This window comes from Loxodonta africana, chromosome 6 (genome assembly GCF_030014295.1).
Source record: "Loxodonta africana isolate mLoxAfr1 chromosome 6, mLoxAfr1.hap2, whole genome shotgun sequence".
Lineage (NCBI taxonomy): Eukaryota > Metazoa > Chordata > Mammalia > Proboscidea > Elephantidae > Loxodonta > Loxodonta africana.
This window is the reverse complement of record NC_087347.1, coordinates 23122397-23138856: the sequence shown is the minus strand read 5'-3', so window position 1 is coordinate 23138856 and position 16460 is coordinate 23122397. Positions and strand designations below refer to the sequence as shown.

The 16460-nt window shown below is 37.4% G+C and overlaps 1 protein-coding gene across 8 annotated transcripts in view; it reads left to right on the top strand.

Moving 5' to 3' along the window:
• Positions 1–16460, top strand: part of ACSL3 (acyl-CoA synthetase long chain family member 3) — a 68570-nt gene that overhangs the window by 45827 nt on the left and 6283 nt on the right. For 7 of the 8 annotated variants that reach the window (XM_023541090.2, XM_010601656.3, XM_064286643.1 and 4 more), the window contains 9 exons: positions 1783–1892; positions 2763–2901; positions 5101–5248; positions 7453–7576; positions 7823–7894; positions 9315–9454; positions 11122–11294; positions 15103–15177; positions 16145–16336. In XM_023541090.2, coding sequence (XP_023396858.2) covers positions 1783–1892; positions 2763–2901; positions 5101–5248; positions 7453–7576; positions 7823–7894; positions 9315–9454; positions 11122–11294; positions 15103–15177; positions 16145–16336 — 1173 coding nt within the window. The remainder of the gene's footprint in view (positions 1–1782; positions 1893–2762; positions 2902–5100; positions 5249–7452; positions 7577–7822; positions 7895–9314; positions 9455–11121; positions 11295–15102; positions 15178–16144; positions 16337–16460) is intronic. The other variant, XM_064286642.1, reaches the window with a different exon arrangement.

The window sequence follows — 16460 nt, the reverse complement described above, 5'->3', positions numbered from 1 at the left end:
AGGCTCCCACCTTGAGGCTAAGTTTGTTAAAATCGTGTCATCTCTTTCCCAAAGAACTCCAGGGTCATAAGAAGTGGTTGGGATACCTTACGTTCATGAGTCCCCAAAGAGTTAAGTTATCATGGGAGAGATGATACTGACTTTTTCACTCTCAAGAAATTAAAATTCTGATGTTAATGGGTATTTTATTTTTACGTTTTATCCAATCAGTGGAGGACTCTCCGTCATAACTTGGATTTTTGGGTCCGTTTGGGAGAAGGAACCAGTTGTGGAACAAACTGAATAATCACGTGTCATGGGAGCTTGAATCTACTAATGAGGGTCTTTGTGGGTGTAGGGAGAAAGTGGCAAAGCTCTTGGACCAGACTGTCACTTCAGGTCATTACTCTCTCTGTCTTCCAGGAATCCCCTTTTCAAGTTAGCGTCATTTTTTTTAACGCCACTCTGTCAGTACCAATGGTTGACCTCTAAAACGCATCCATATTCAAACCTATTGAACTTGAAGGTGCTAGGTTAAACAGTAGAGAGTTTTATATTGTAATTATTTGAATGATAACCGTAATGGATCATTCTGTGAGATAGTCCTGGAAGCCTAGTCCTTGGTCTCATGTGCCAAAATGTGTTGCAAAGTCTGGACATTGTCTCATCTTTCAGGTAAAACATAAAAGATACCTTTACCAAATATCTTGCTGTAAACACCCCACCTTTTTTTTTTAAATAGGCATACCCTTTTGTTTTCACAGGTTTGGTTTACATTATTTTACTTTTGAGAAGCTTTAAAAGAATTATCTTTTTCAAAGTCATTATGTCTTAACTTTTTTGAGTTAGGCATAAAGCAAATAAAAATCTACATTATTTATTAACATTATTATATGATATCAACATTTCTTATATAATTCCAACATTTCCAAATTTTTTCTTTAGATTTTCTACTTTAGAATAAGCAGTATCTCCACTTGTTGGTGCTGTTTTCTTAACAACACATTACCTTAACTATTACATTCAATGTATCTTCTTACGGGTATATGGCCATTTTCATATTTTAGTACCAACTAGTCAACAGTTCAGACTTAGAAATTTTAGAATCAGTTATAATTGTTTGAGTGTGATAGTCACCCGGTAACATCTATAATTGAAATACTAAAATGAAAAACATTTTTGTTTTTGATTAAATGTTGGAAATCTTGGGAGAAACTGGGGGAAGGTAAGTATGATGCTAATTAGTATATTTTAATAGTTAAAGGAAAAAAAGAAGAACCTAGTACTGTTGCTCATTGACTATGAATTTAACAACTTAGGGTTTAGTATGCTCCATTAAAGGAGCCCTGGTAGCGCAGTGGTTAATAACTGGGCTGCTAACTAAGAAGTCAGCAGTTAGAATCCACCAGCTGCTCCTTGGATACCCTATGTATGTGGCAGTTCTGCTGTCCTGTAGGGTTGTTATGGGTCAGAATCAACTCGATGGCAATGGGTTTGCTTTTTTGTGTGTTGGTGGCACAGTGGTTAAGTGCTCAGTTGCTAACTGAAAGGTCAGGGGTTTGAACCCACCAGCTGCTTTGCAGGAGAAGGATCTGGCAGTCTGCTTCCGTAAAGACTTACAGCCTTGGAAACCCTATGGAGCAGTTCTGCCTTGTCCTTTAGGGTTGCTATGCGTCAGAAACGACTCAATGGCAACAGGTTATGCTTCCATTATCATTCACATCCACTTTTAGTGGCTATTTATTTACATTTGGTGGCTCTATGAAATGTTTGAATAGCTGACTTACCTTCTTTTTCCCTTAGTTGTTACATTATATGCTACTCTGGGAGGTCCGGCGGTTGTTCATGGATTAAACGAAACGGAGGTGACCAACATCATTACTAGTAAAGAACTCTTGCAAACAAAACTGAAGGTAAGTGATGTAGTTACTCTTTAACTACGTCTCATACTTTAGAATTTCAGTGTCATGAGCCTTGTCATTCGTATTTAGTTCTTTTATGATCTTTTAAAACTTTAATATCTTTGTAAACTGTTAGGAATATCATAATTTTGCTTTTCATTTAGAAAAGAAAAATTAGATTTCGTATATGCTGAGTTATAGCATCCAGAGAATTACATGTTAAGTGTTAGTACGCCTATGCTTAAGTTGAAGCAACTATGACTACTTTTTCTTTTTTTTGTTATGCTCATCTATTTTCTTGTCTTTTTTCAATAAATAACGTAATTTTGAAAGGTTATTTTTAAATTTGTTGTTTATTTTGTTTCTAAAGCACTGAGTAATCAAGAGTTTTCAAAAAACTTTTTGAAGGGAAAAAGGGGTTTCTTTAGTCTCTTGAAAACATGAAGGGACTTTGGGCTCCCCTAAGACTACAGCCTAGAAAACCCTATGGGGCAGATCTGTTCTGTCACATTGCATTGCTATGAATTGACAGCACATGACAACAACAACATAGTTCAGGCAGCCTGTCTTTACATGCCCATTGTACAAGGAGGTGACTTTGTTGGTTAGGATTTTTACCAAAGAACAAAGGTACACATAATAAATCTAATGCTAAAAAAAAAAAAAAAAAAAAGCTAGAAAATAGTAATTTCAATTTCAGGCCAGAATATCTCCATCGGAGAAGGTGATATTTATGCCAGTGCACCCCTACCCCTTGCTTTTTTTGAAGCAAGAAATTAATAATTCACTGACTGTGGCAAACTACTTTCTTACGTCCTGGGCTATTTGCTTAAGCTGTTTGAAGACTAATGAGGAAAATGATGACTGTTTATGTTTCTCCAGGATATCGTTTCTTTAGTCCCACGCCTGCGGCACATCATCACTGTCGATGGCAAACCACCAACGTGGTCCGAGTTCCCCAAGGGTGTCATCGTGCACACCATGGCAGCAGTGCAGGCTCTGGGGGCCAAGGCGGACGTTGGTACGGCTCAGTTTTATGACTCCTTATGTTTGCTTTGGCATGTTCTTACCAGGTTCTCCAGAATTATTTCAGATGTTTGACCCTGAAGTCAGATCAGTGTCAAATCAGGTTTCTAAACTGTCAGTTTGCGAAATAAGGCCACCGTAGGTATACTTTTAATTTAGCTTTTCTTTAAAGTTTTAAGGAAAAATAGGATCATTAATTTATTAATGTTCCAAAAATAGTGTTTATTTGAAATTAACTTAAAATACCTTTTCTTTTACATTATTCAGTTTTGCCACTTCCTTTTCTAATGGTTTTGGATGGTTGAAGGTTGGTTTTATAAATAACGCCGGTAGACTTGTCCTGTGTGAATTACTTGCAAGTATTAACAGATAGCTAGAATGGCTAAGCCAGCCCTTCCTTTACACCCTGCTCTAACTCTACCCTTTCTAGAGTATACAGCTCTTTATTCTCCAACTAGCACATCTAGTCATGTTGACTCTAGAAGTTCCTGCTTTTAGATAAGTGTTGTAAATGTTAAGAGAACGCACTGGTGTAAGGAGTATCATGAAGCCTGCTGGGAGATGGGACTGTATTTCTGTAATTGGAAACTTATTGACTAATGGGTGTAAGCATTCACTCCGCATAGATAAACAGAGAGAGGAGCAGTTTTTCTTTGGGGTGGGATTACACAGACGTTAATTTTGGGCATGTTGAATTTTGGTTCTGGTGGGACATTCAAGTGGAGGTACCCAGTGGGCAGTGCCAATACAAGTCTGGTACTCTGGGGTTAAGATTACAGTTAAGTAATTTAGAAGCTAGAAGCATTTAGGTTTTAATTATAGCTATGGGAGTAGTTGAGATCACCCACAAAGAATGGGGAGAGCGCCAAAGGCCACCAAGGAATGATTAGAGAGGAGGGAAGAAACCACGCAGTGTGTGGTTTGTGGAAGGCAAGGAAAGGAGCATCTCATGAGGCAGGAGTCATTTGCAGGACTAGTGCGCGGGAGAAGTCAGATGACAGGGGTTGTAGAAGGGCTGTCAGACCTGGCAAAAGTCACCTTAGTGAGAACGGTTTCCAAGAAGTGGCAGTGGTGGAAGGTGACACCGTGGATTGCAGGAATGATTGGAAGACTAGGAAGTAAAGACTTGATTGAAAACAGTTTTAGATAAATATATCTGGGTAGGTAGGAAGGAAAGGCTAGTAACTTGGGAACACATTAAAAAAATTCATGTATATTTAAAGCCTGCCCCACTGTTGATCTAATTAATCTTGTAGGCTAGCCCCAAGATTAATTAGATCAACAGTGTCGTTCATGACCCACTTTGCTTTGTCTTTCTACTGTGCCACCTCTATAGCATGTTGTCTACTGTCCTTTAGGCAGTACCCCTTGTGGTGCATCTTTTGATCCAGGACTGTAAGTATAACCAAGTGACTGTCACTGTTGTGGAGCAGAGAAAATTTTTTTAGCACATTGTCCAGGCACTTTAGCCCAAGCCACCCTTATTTCTTTGTTGAATCCCTGGAATAACCTTTTGTCTCCCTACTTCATTTCTTCCCTTTCTAAAGTAGCCATACAGCAAGCCAAAGCAATCTTTGTCACAGATGACGTACCCTTATTCATAATGACACTGCTTCCCATCTCAGAGTGAAATCTAAAGTCCTTAAACACAGCTTAATAAGGCCCTGCAGGATTTGGCCCCACCTGCTAATTTTACCTCCTTTCATTGGAATAGCATCTGCTGTCATCTTCTCACCTTGTCTTGCTTTGTTTTCTTCATAGCTCTTATTGCATTATAGATTTACCTCTTTGTCTTTCCGGGTAGAGTGTGTGCTCCTTATGTTCAGGGACTTGATCTTTTTTTTTTGAGCCCTGTGTGACTATAAAAGGTGCCCTGGTGACACAGTGGTTAAGCACTTGCCTGCTAACTGAAGGTCAGTGGTTCAACCCCACCGGCCACTCCATGGGAGAAAGATGTGACAGTCTGCTTCCATAAAGATTGCAGCCTTGGAAACCCTATGGGGCAGTTCTCCTGTGTCCCATAGGGTCACTATGAGCCTGAATCAACTTGACGGCAACGGGTTTGGTTTTTTGGTTTGGAATGAATAACTACAATTAATATTTGTGGAATTGAGTTAACAAATATTAAAAAATCAGTGATGTGGCTGAATTTCTCAGAAGTATACGTGTGTGTGTGTGTGTGTTTTCAATACAGAAAACAAACAGAACAAACCGCTGCCCTCAGATATTGCCGTAATCATGTATACAAGTGGATCCACAGGACTTCCAAAAGGAGTCATGATCTCTCATAGTAACATTATTGCTGGCATAACTGGGATGGCGGAACGGATTCCAAGACTGGGGTATGTCACATAAGTCAGTACTGAGTAGTTCAGTATTTACATCTGTTGTTATAATGCGAACATTTATGTTATTTTAGTAGTCTGTATTTAAGTTATTCCTTTAAAGTCTATTCATGGTAGGCATTTCCTTAATAAAAAAAAAAAGACATTAGAATTTAATCACAAAATTGTTACGATATTTAAAAGTATAGTTTATGGATATCATTGTTAAAACTTACTAACTACTTTAAAATGCAAATTTTAAGTGACTATAGTTATAAATTCTTTAAATTATTTAGGTCCGCTGGTGTTGCTTCTATAGTTATTTTTATACCTAAATATGTTATAATTTAGGCGAATAAATAGTTTAACATATGTGGTAAGTACTTACTGAGCGAACATATTTACAGACTCTAATTTTTTAAAAGACAAAACTTCAGTAATAGCATGACTGGATATATTAGATGGCAGTGAGGATGATGGAGGAAACCAGATGGAAGTTTGAAGGATTGTAAGGAAACATTCCCCAAGATGGAATCAATATTTTGGTGACTGTTCTGGTCTGGTGCAGTGGGTTGGATTATTTTGAGCCTTGGTGGTTGTCTTGGATTGAATTTTGTGCCGCCAAAATATGTGTTGACTTGGTTAGGCCATGATTCCCAGTGTTGTGTGGTTGTCCTCCATTTTGTGATTATAATTTTATGTTAAAGAAGATTAGGGTGGGATTGTAACACCACCCTTACCTTGGTGATGTCCCTGATCCAGTGTAAAGGGACCTTCCCTGGGGTATGGCCTGTACCATCTTTTTTTTCACAAGAGATGAAAGGGAAGCAAGCAGAGAGTTGGGGACCTCATACCACCACGAAAGCAGCGCCAAGAGTAGAGTGTGCTCTTTGGACCTGGGGTCCCTGTACCTGAGAAGCTTCTTGACCAGGGGAAGATCGATGACAAGAAATCTTCCTCCACAGCCCACAGAGAGAGAAAGCCTTCCCTTGGAGCTGACACCCTGAATTTGGACTCGTAACCTACTAGACTGGGAGGGAATAAACTTCTCTTTGTTAAAGCCATCCGCTTGTGCTATTTCTGTTAAAGCAGCACTGGATGACTAAGACAGTGGTGCAGTGGTTAAGAGCTTAGGCTGCTCACCAAAAGGTTGGCAGTTTGAACCCACCAGCTGCTCCTTGGAAACCCCGTGGGGGCAGTTCTCCTCTGTCCTGTAGGGTTGCTGTGAGTCGGAGTTGGCTCCACAGCAGCAGGTTTATGCACAGACATTATACATTCTTTGTTTAGGATGAATTACCATGGGACTGAACTTGGGGACGGAGAGAGAAATTTCTGCTTGTATATGCGTAACTTCCAGAAAAAAATTACAAGCAACTGTTACCTATAGGTTTGCCTCAGTTGCCTCGTATTTTGAGAGTGGGGGAAGTTGTTCCGATATGTACACATACATACACATTTTCTTATGTATTAAGATATAGTTTATAATTTAATCCATCTTTCAGTTCAGGAATTTCCTCTGTAAAAATTCTTGGCAGACAGTTGTGAATTCTGTTTGAACTCTGGTTAGTAGCCCATTAGCTTCAAAGACCATTTCCTTCTTGATTTCTTCTGTCCTTCAAAGGAATCGTTCATTTTTTTGTTCGAGCCCCTATTCTTTCTGATCTGAGAGGAGCCTTCGTGGCACAGTGGTTAAGTGCTCAGCTACTAACTGAAAGGTGGGCAGTTTGAACCCACCAGCTGCTCCGCCGGAGAAAGAGGTGGTAGCCTGCTTCCGTACAGATTTACAGCCCTGGAAACCCTACGGGGTAGTTCTACTCTGTCCTATAGGATCATTAGGAGTCAGAATCGACTCAGTGGCAGTGGGTGGTGGTTTGCTTCCTCCTGCCTTAGCATTTTGCATCTCCCCACTCCATACATACACAAGCGCACGTGCACACACACACGCACACCACCAGCAGGGAGCTCCACTTGATGCCCTGAGGCCTTCCATGTGCCTTTCCAGTGTTTTGGTCACTATGAGTTGGAATTGAGTTAGTGACAATGGATTTGGTTTTTGGTTTGGGTTTTCTGACTCCTCCCATGTGGCTATTCCATGGCTTTCTCATTTTGTTTGAAAAGTATTGGAGATTCTTATATTATCAGCTCATGATTAGCACTGACTTGCTCTTCCTTATAATCACTGTATCTGCACAGCAGCCTCTTACGTCTCCCTTTTCTTTTAGGGAGGAAGATATTTATGTTGGCTATTTGCCTCTGGCCCATGTTCTAGAATTAAGTGCTGAGCTTGTCTGTCTTTCTCATGGATGCTGCATTGGCTACTCTTCACCACAGACTTTAGCTGATCAGGTACCTGAAATGTGTGTGACCTGAGATAGAAAAAAGTCGTTATTTGTAACATTGTTTTCTTTTCTGTAAGCACAACACTGTATTGTAAGAGTGGCAATTACTCATTTTAAAATAAGTGTGCCCTTTTAAGTGCTTATTCAAATAGAAATAAAATGATGAATTTATAACATGCTCTTTGATCTAAGAATTCCATTGAATTTTAAAAATAAGGACCACTTACATGGATTCTTTTCTCTGTCTTCATAGTCTTCAAAAATAAAAAAAGGAAGCAAAGGGGATACATCTGTGTTGAAACCAACGCTCATGGCAGCTGTTCCGGTAAGATGGACCATTATTTCTTATTGGGTACTAGAGAAGCATCATTCTCCAGGGAACGTTAATGCTAGTGGAGAGGATATTGTTGTCAAGGTAGTTTATGTAGGATTGATTCCTTATTGATTATCCATATTGCCTTAAGCCCTACAGGGTTTATTTGATCTTAGTTTAGCTTTATTTTTTTTACTCTTACTTATTAAACATCCAACTTAGTTTCAGCCTTTATGTGATATTATCTGCCCCCATCCCTAAGTAGCTTCTTGTTAAAACCATTTTCATGGTATCTGTTTGCTGATGAGTAGAAGCCTGAAGCCAGCAGGAGATGGGAGGGAAGGTTGAGGTCACCCCCTTCTAAGCAAATTGTATAATTACCTCCTGAGTTCTCAGGGAACACCTGGCTTAGACACAGAAAAAAGTGACAGAGATGCTGGTCGAATTACCTAGAAGGGCTGTGCATCCTGATCCAGCATCAGGATTGGCCGATCAGTAGAAGTGGGACAGCCACGGAGCCCTGGTGGCACAGTGGTTTAGAGCTTGGCTGCTAACCAAAAGATCAGCAGTTCAAATCCACCAGGCTTCTTGGAAACCCTTTGGGGCAGTTGTGCTCTGTCTTGTGTGGTCACTATGAGTTGGGATTGACTCCTCAGTGGCAATGGATTTGGTTTTCTGACTCCTCCCATGTGGCTTTTCTATGGCTTTCTTATTTCATTTGAAAAGTATTGGAGATTCTTATATTATCAGCTACTCGAGCATGCATATTCACACATAATTACACAGTTATTCCAGAGCCAAAGATAAATAATCAGTAGCTTTGGAGTTTCTGTAGGTATAATTAGAGTTTACTAAGTAATATCCTACTTAAAATCCTTAGTTCTCTTAAAATAGTACATGTAATTTAAAATTATAGAGGAAAAAACATTTCAAGTTATTAAAGTGTACTTCATTGCAGTAAACTTAGCAAGCAAAATATGCAGACAAGGAAATTTCCTGGGTACAGCATTCAAACACAGAAAAATCCCATGGTCCTTTCATGAGCAAAGAATGTGATAACCCTACGTTTATAAAATAAAATTATGAGATTTTCAAAACCGTCTTAGTTGTTCATTTAGAGTGTTCAGAATAAATAAGAAATGAGCAAAGCATTATAAAGGATCAGTAATGTTATATTCCTTCCCTAAGGCTTTTATTTCTGTTAATTCTTATTCATATTTGTATCTAGATATATTTTTGCTATCAAAACAATTTCTGTTTGCAGTGTTCTCATTTTTAAATTAATTGTGGCTTTATTAAAAAAAAACTGGTCTTGATATAGAATAGCTATTTTTATAAAGCACCTTAATAGAGATAGAAATGTCAATCTGGTACTGATTTGAAAGGCAGCTAATATCATTAACTATATTAACACATTTTTATATATATATAGGAAATCATGGATCGAATCTATAAAAATGTCATGAATAAAGTCAGTGAAATGAGTAGTTTTCAACGCAATCTGTTTATTCTGGCCTATAATTACAAAATGGAACAGATTTCAAAAGGGTGCAGCACTCCACTATGTGACAGGTAAGTTAAAGATCTCTCTCCGTTTCTCACTGATAGCCGGGTTAACTGACAGAGTTATAAGAAATAAATTCACTTAAAAAAGTCAGAAGGACTCTTTAAAAATCCATCTTGCCTAAGAATATGAGCAGTTTTTTAAAAAAATCTGCAGTGTTATTTGAAAAAACATTTTCACTTAGGACTTAGCTGTACGTAATCTTGTTCCCATGTTTTCTATGAACACTAAACATGATTTTAATTACTTGGAGAAATAAATAGTTTCTCTTTGCTTTTAAACTTATTTCAGTACAAACGTAAAATGACAACCAAATGTGATGAAGTGTTTGCGTTTAATTAAATTTTGACCAGTTTTATGCCAGACTTGTTATTTTTGTAGTACTAGCAGATTAAGTAGATTTATCATTTTATTATAAAATAGTTTAGAAATTAGAAAATATACGACACTCATTTTTTATGCAGATATTAATACAGTTTTCACATGCTTCACATTAGTTAGAATTTGTTAAGGTTTTTTTGCCCCGACTTTAGTCCTTTCTCTAGCTGAGATCCATAACTTGCTTTGGGACGTTTGTTAATAATTATGTTTTTAAATTACTGACAATTGGTTTTTACCTTTTTCAAAATTATTAAAAAAAAAAAAAAAAATTTCCCCGGTTTTTGGTCATAGCAGTAAGCAATCTTTTTTATTAAAGTATTTTCAGGAAAAAGCATAGCAATTAGATGTTTGGATTGTTGGTTTTCTTTTTCTAGTTCCTCATAGATAATTTACCAGATTTCTTAGATGATACAATACTTTAAAACTGGAGTTAATGAAATTTTAAAAGGAACCAAATTGTTATATATAAATATATACATATTCCTAACAAAGTACGCTAAAGCAGAAAGTTAATGTGATGTTAATGTTAAGTTTTATAAAGAAATAACAGGATTATTTAATACTAATACATATTGTATAATGATATAGATATATAGTATAACGACGAAACGTAATTATTCTGGTTGTAGCAAGGGTTCTCCGTTACTATACAAAAATTAAAACCAAAAACTTTGAATTCAAATATTACTTGTAAAGTTTTCTTTTTTTAAAAATTTTATTGTGGTAAAATACATGACAAAAATTTTCGCATATTAACCATTTTGAAGTATATCATTCAGTGACACTAATTACAGTCACCGTGCTGTGCAGCCATCACCACTGTCTATTTGCAAACGTTTTTTCAATCACTCCAGACAGACACTCAGTGCCCGTTACCAGGAGCCCCAACTCCTAATAACTCTTAATTGTTTAGGTAATAAATACTAATAAACCCTTGGCTTTTCTAGATATTCCATATAAGGAAATCATACAATATTTGTCCCTTTGTGTCTGACTTATTTCACTTCCCATGTTTTCGAGGTTCATCCATGTCATAGCATGTATCATATAACTTGATTTCTCACTATGGCTTAATAATATTCATTGTGGGTATGCAATTGAAAAGTTCTTAAGAGAAGATCATATATCCTTTACCTAGTTGAACTATTAAAATTTAAGTAGTGGGTTAAGAGAATCTCCTTGAATTGGCTTTATGACCTTGGATAAGTCACTTCAGAATCTCATCTATCAAAATTGGAAGTAGTCTAAAATTCCATTTAGCTTTAAAATCTTGTGATTTCTTGATTTATTTTAGGTTTGTGTTCCGGAAAGTGCGAAGCTTGATAGGTGGAAACATTCGGCTTCTGTTGTGTGGAGGTGCTCCACTTTCTGCAACCACACAGCGATTCATGAATATCTGTTTTTGCTGTCCCGTGGGACAGGGATATGGCCTCACTGAATCGGCTGGGGCTGGAACAATTACAGATGGTTAGTGTTATCCCCGGAATGGCATGTTCAGCAGAGGCTGTGTTGCAATTCCAGACTTTTTTTTTGTAGGGGTTATTTTCTGCAAATATGTAGTAGAAGAATAGCCGAGATGTGTGAATACCAAAATTATGATAAATTCTGGGTACTGTGATTATCAGTATCAGTTCTTAGAATGTATTAGGTACCTCTGTAGTCATTGGCCATGGTAATAATTCATCACAATAAGGAAGACAGAAGAAGAATTGATGCATTTGAATTATGGTGTTGGTGAAGAATGTTGAATATACCATGGACTGTCAGAACAATAAACATATCTGTCCTGAAGAAGTACCACCAGAATGCTCCTTAGAAGTGAGGATGGTGAGACTTCTTCATATGTACTTTGGACATGTTAGCAGGAGGAACCAGTCCCTGGAGAAGAACATCAGGCTTGGTATAGTAGAGGGTCAGCGAAAAAGAGGAAGACCCTCAATGGCATGAACTGACACAATGGCTGCAACAGTGAGCTTTGAACATAGCTATGATTGTGAGGATGGCGGGGGACAAGGCAGTGTTTCGTTCTGTTGTGCATAGGGTCGCTATGAGTTGGAAGTGACTCGACGGCACCTAACGTACAAACTCTAACAAGTCACTGGTGGTATTAACAGTTCATCCAGAGGAATTTTTCATGTTAAACTATGATAATGTAGTATTAAAAACTATCAGCAATCTGGAAAAGAAGTTTCAGTAACATCTATTGGCTATATAGTATATATTTTTCTCACGTGAGTTTTAAATGTCTTTTTATGTAGAAAAACAAGCATGTTTTTGCCTGGTTATTTAGGTATGTGTATTAAGGCTCAGATTCAGAAATGTCTCTGGGAGGGAGGGGGTCTGTCCCAAGTATGGAGGGCAACCAGATTCAGTCTAGATGACCCACCATGTAATCATTGATTCTCAGATGAGTCCCAGTAGTGCCTCATGTGCCCCTTTTATGAGAGAAAGTTAGTTTGCTTTCCAGTACTAGAGAAAGTTAGACTTCCCCCTAATTTGTGTTTTCTAGATACGGATACTCAATCTTGTACCCAATCATTTTCCCCTTGAGTGCTTCTTTGTACTGTTCCTGTGCCAGGTGTATCTTGCATTCTTTATTTTCCTTTTTCCAGTTACGTTTTGTATGTTTGATATATTTTTGTAAGCTACTTCTAAGTCTTATTTTGCAGAGACTAAACAAGCAATGTCCTTTTTTTCCCTCTGCTTTGGCACCTAACAATACGTAACACCTAACAACAATATCTCGATTGGTATTTTATCAGTTCCTGGAGTGTTGTTTTTCGCCAATGCCTTCAGTGTAGCTTGGACTTCTTCCTTCAGTATCATCAGTTCTTGATCATATGCTGCCTCCTGAAATCTTTGAACATTGACCTTTTGGTACAGTGAATCTGTGTTCCTTCTACCTTCTTTGATGCTTCCTGAGTAGTTCAATCTTTTGTCCATAGGATCCTTCACTATTGTAACTTGTGGCTTGAATTTTTCCTTCAGTTCTTTCAGTCTGAGAAGTGCTGAACGTGTTCTTCCATTTTGGTTTGCTAGCTCCAGGTCTTCACACGTTTCATTTCAATAGTTCGTCTTTTTGAGCTGCCCTTTGAAATCATCTGTTTAGCCCTTTTACGTGATCATTCTGTTTGCTTTAGCTACTCTGTGTTTAACAGTAAGTTTCAGAGTCTCTTCTGACATCCATTTTGGTGTTTCTTTCCTGTCTTTTTAATGACCTTGCTTCGTGTATGATGTCCTTGATGTCATCCCACAACTCATATGGTCTTTGGTCATCAGTGTGTAATGTGTCAAATCTATTCTTGAGATGGTCTCTAAATTCAGGTGGGATACACTCAAGGTTGTACTTTGCTCTTGTGGACTTGTTTTCATTTTTTTCAGCTTCAGCTTGAACCCTGTATATGAGCAATTGATGGTCTGTTCCCCAGGCCTTGTTCTGACTGATGATATTGAGCTTCTCCAGCGTCTCTTTCCGTATGTGTACTCGATTTATTTCCTATGTATTCCATCTGGTGAGGTCCGTGTGTATAATTGATGTTTATGTTGTAGAAAAAAGGTATTTGCAATGAATAATTCATCGGTCTTGCAAAATTCTATTTTGCAGTCTATGGCGTCATTTCTGTCACCAGCGCCATATCTTTAACTGCTAATCCTTCTTCATCGTTTCCAACTTTTGCATTCCAAGCACCAATAATTATCAATGCGTCTCGATTGCATGTTTGCTCAGTTTCAGACTGCATAGGTTGGTAAAAATCTTAGTTTATCTTTGACGTTAGTCATTGGTGCATAAATTTGACTAATGATCGTATTAACTGGTCTTCCTTGTAGGCCTATGCATATTATCCTATCACTGACAGCATTGTATTTCAGGATAGATCTTGAAATGTTCTGTTTGACAACGAATGCGACGTCATATCTCTTCAATTTGTCATTCCTGGCATAGTAGACGATACGATTGTCTGATTCAAAATGGCCGATACCAGTCCTGTTCAGCTCACCAGTGCCTAGGATTTTTATCTTCATGTGTTGCATTTTATTTTTGATGACTTCTCGTTTTCGTAGATTCAAACTTCGTGCATTCTGCGTTCCAGCTTTTAATGGATGTTTGCAGCTGTTTCTTCTCATTTGAGTTGTGCCATATCAGCAAATGAATGTCTCAAAAGCTTTACTCCATCCACATTGTTAAGGTTAACTCTAGTTTGAGGAGGCAGCTCTTCCTCAGTTGTATTTTGAGTGCCTTCTGACCTGAGGGGCTCATCTTCTGGCACTATACCAAGACAGTGTTCTACTGCTGTTTAAAAGATTTTTACTGGCCAATTTTTTTTTAGAAGGAGAGTACCAGGTCCTTCTTCCTAGTTTGTCTTTGCCTGGAAGCTCCACTGGAACCTGTTGGTATTTGGAATACTGGTCACATAGCTTCCAGCAACATACAAGCCCCCACAGTATGACGAACTGACAAACAAGTGGTAGCTTTTCTTCTGAGAAACTCTAATTTCTTATGTCTTAAAAAAAAAAATTGTATGTGTGATTAGTTAGTTACAGTTTAACTTGTAAATAAACTGTACAGTATTAGGTATCTGGCTTTTATTTTTCATATTTGAATCATCTTTGATTAGTAATTCATAATTCATAATAGAGGTAGGATCTTTTCCCAGTTCTTTGGAAGTTAAAAGTCTTAATCTCCAGCCTGGTCTTATTGTATGAATTTAAGTGGAGTGTGAAAGTAGAAGCCCATGTGAGGGAGGCTGCAGAGCCCTCACTTTGAAATAGTGACACCTGGTGGGGGGAAGGTGGGTAGATGATTTGTACTCAGTGCGGTCAGGCCTAATAAGAAAATGGAAGAGGTGTAAACCATTGTGCTCATTTTCCTTTAATATATGAGAGTTACAGACTCACAAACCAGCCAGCTACTTGAATGGGTACAGTGGGCCCGATGTACGAACATGGGAGGGAGCTGGAGCCTCATGCCCATGTAAAGGGGGGTGCCCGTAGTTGCGGTGCTGGAAGTGTAGGCCTGTCATCACTGGATATGCCATACTTACGTGCGAAATTTCTTAAAATGGCAGTAACTAAAAAAAAACTTACTGTGGGCCAAGGAGAACGTCTGTACAAGTCACATAGACTGTTCACCAATTTGTGGCTTCTACTTTTAAGGGTTCTCTAGGGATATTTAAGCTTTGGGATAAGTCATCATTCTGGGTAATTTGGGAAAACGAAGCACTTTATTAACTACTGTTTGCAAATACTTTTTTTTTTTTTTTCATTTGCATCTTAGTCTGGGACTATAATACTGGCAGAGTGGGAGCACCATTAGTTTGCTGTGAAATCAAATTAAAGAACTGGGAAGAAGGTAATAACTGATTTTCACCACGAGACACTAATTTATATGATATTAACCTTTAAAATCTGGAATTATGCTTCATTTCTTTCCTTACCTTTGTCCAGAATATAAAATCACCTGTGGGTCCTTATTCTTGTCCTTTGTGAAAGAGTTGTTTTATCTAGGGCTACATGAATGCATTTATTTTGTTTTTTTCAAAGGTGGTTTGAAAGAACGTTTTCAATTTTATTATTACAAAAATGCAACTAAAATTATGGAAAAAACTAAATGTCCGAAATGAGTAATGGCGATAAATAATTCAACAAAGGGAATCCACTAAAATTCCATAAAAACCTATTGTCTTGCCATTTAAATATCCCTCACTTTTTAAAAAAAAAAAAAATTCGTTGGCTCCTATTCTTAGCATGTACAAATTATCTAAGCGGTATACTTTGTTGAGCAAAAAGATAAAGATGTTAAGGCTTGCTTATCATTTTTCAGCTGACTCTTAGCAGAAATAGTGAAAAATGTTTAACTATTTTAGCCTCGAGTCATTTTGAAGTTATCTGTAAAGAATAAATCTGCTAAGTATATAGGAATTTGATTTGATAGAGATTAATTCTAATATTTACATGCATGACTTAATACTTGCATCAATTCATTAGTATAATATCTAAGAATTGCTACAGGATCTTTTTAAAAAATTACTTCAGTATTTACAATTACTTTACACTGTAGATGGAGGATGTTGGATGTTTAAGTTTTTCTTGGCATAATGCTTTTTATGCTTATTTTTAAGTGATTGAAATTTCGTACCTAGATTTATGTTCATTCGTAAGCTTCGTTCATTCAGTGTTTCTACCTTGCTTCCTTTGGGAAATTCTGTCTGAATTAAAATAGGATGTTCTTCTTTAAAAAGGAATAGCTTCATATTTTCAGATGTCACATATAGGGATGAAAATACTGAATTAACTCTAAGTTATTTTATGTGTATTAGGTGGATACTTTAATACTGATAAACCACATCCCAGGGGTGAAATTCTTATTGGTGGCCAAAATGTGACAATGGGATACTATAAAAATGAAGCAAAAACAAAAGCTGATTTCTTTGAAGATGAAAACGGACAGAGGTGGCTGTGTACTGGAGATATTGGAGAGTTTGACCCTGATGGTTGTTTAAAGATTATTGGTGAGCCAACTAATACTGTTTTGAATGGAAATGTTTCTGAAATAGTTTTGTAAAATAGATGCTATATATAGAGAGAAGCTGTTTAATAATGTAAAACTATATCTTTAACATTGATGTGGGCTAT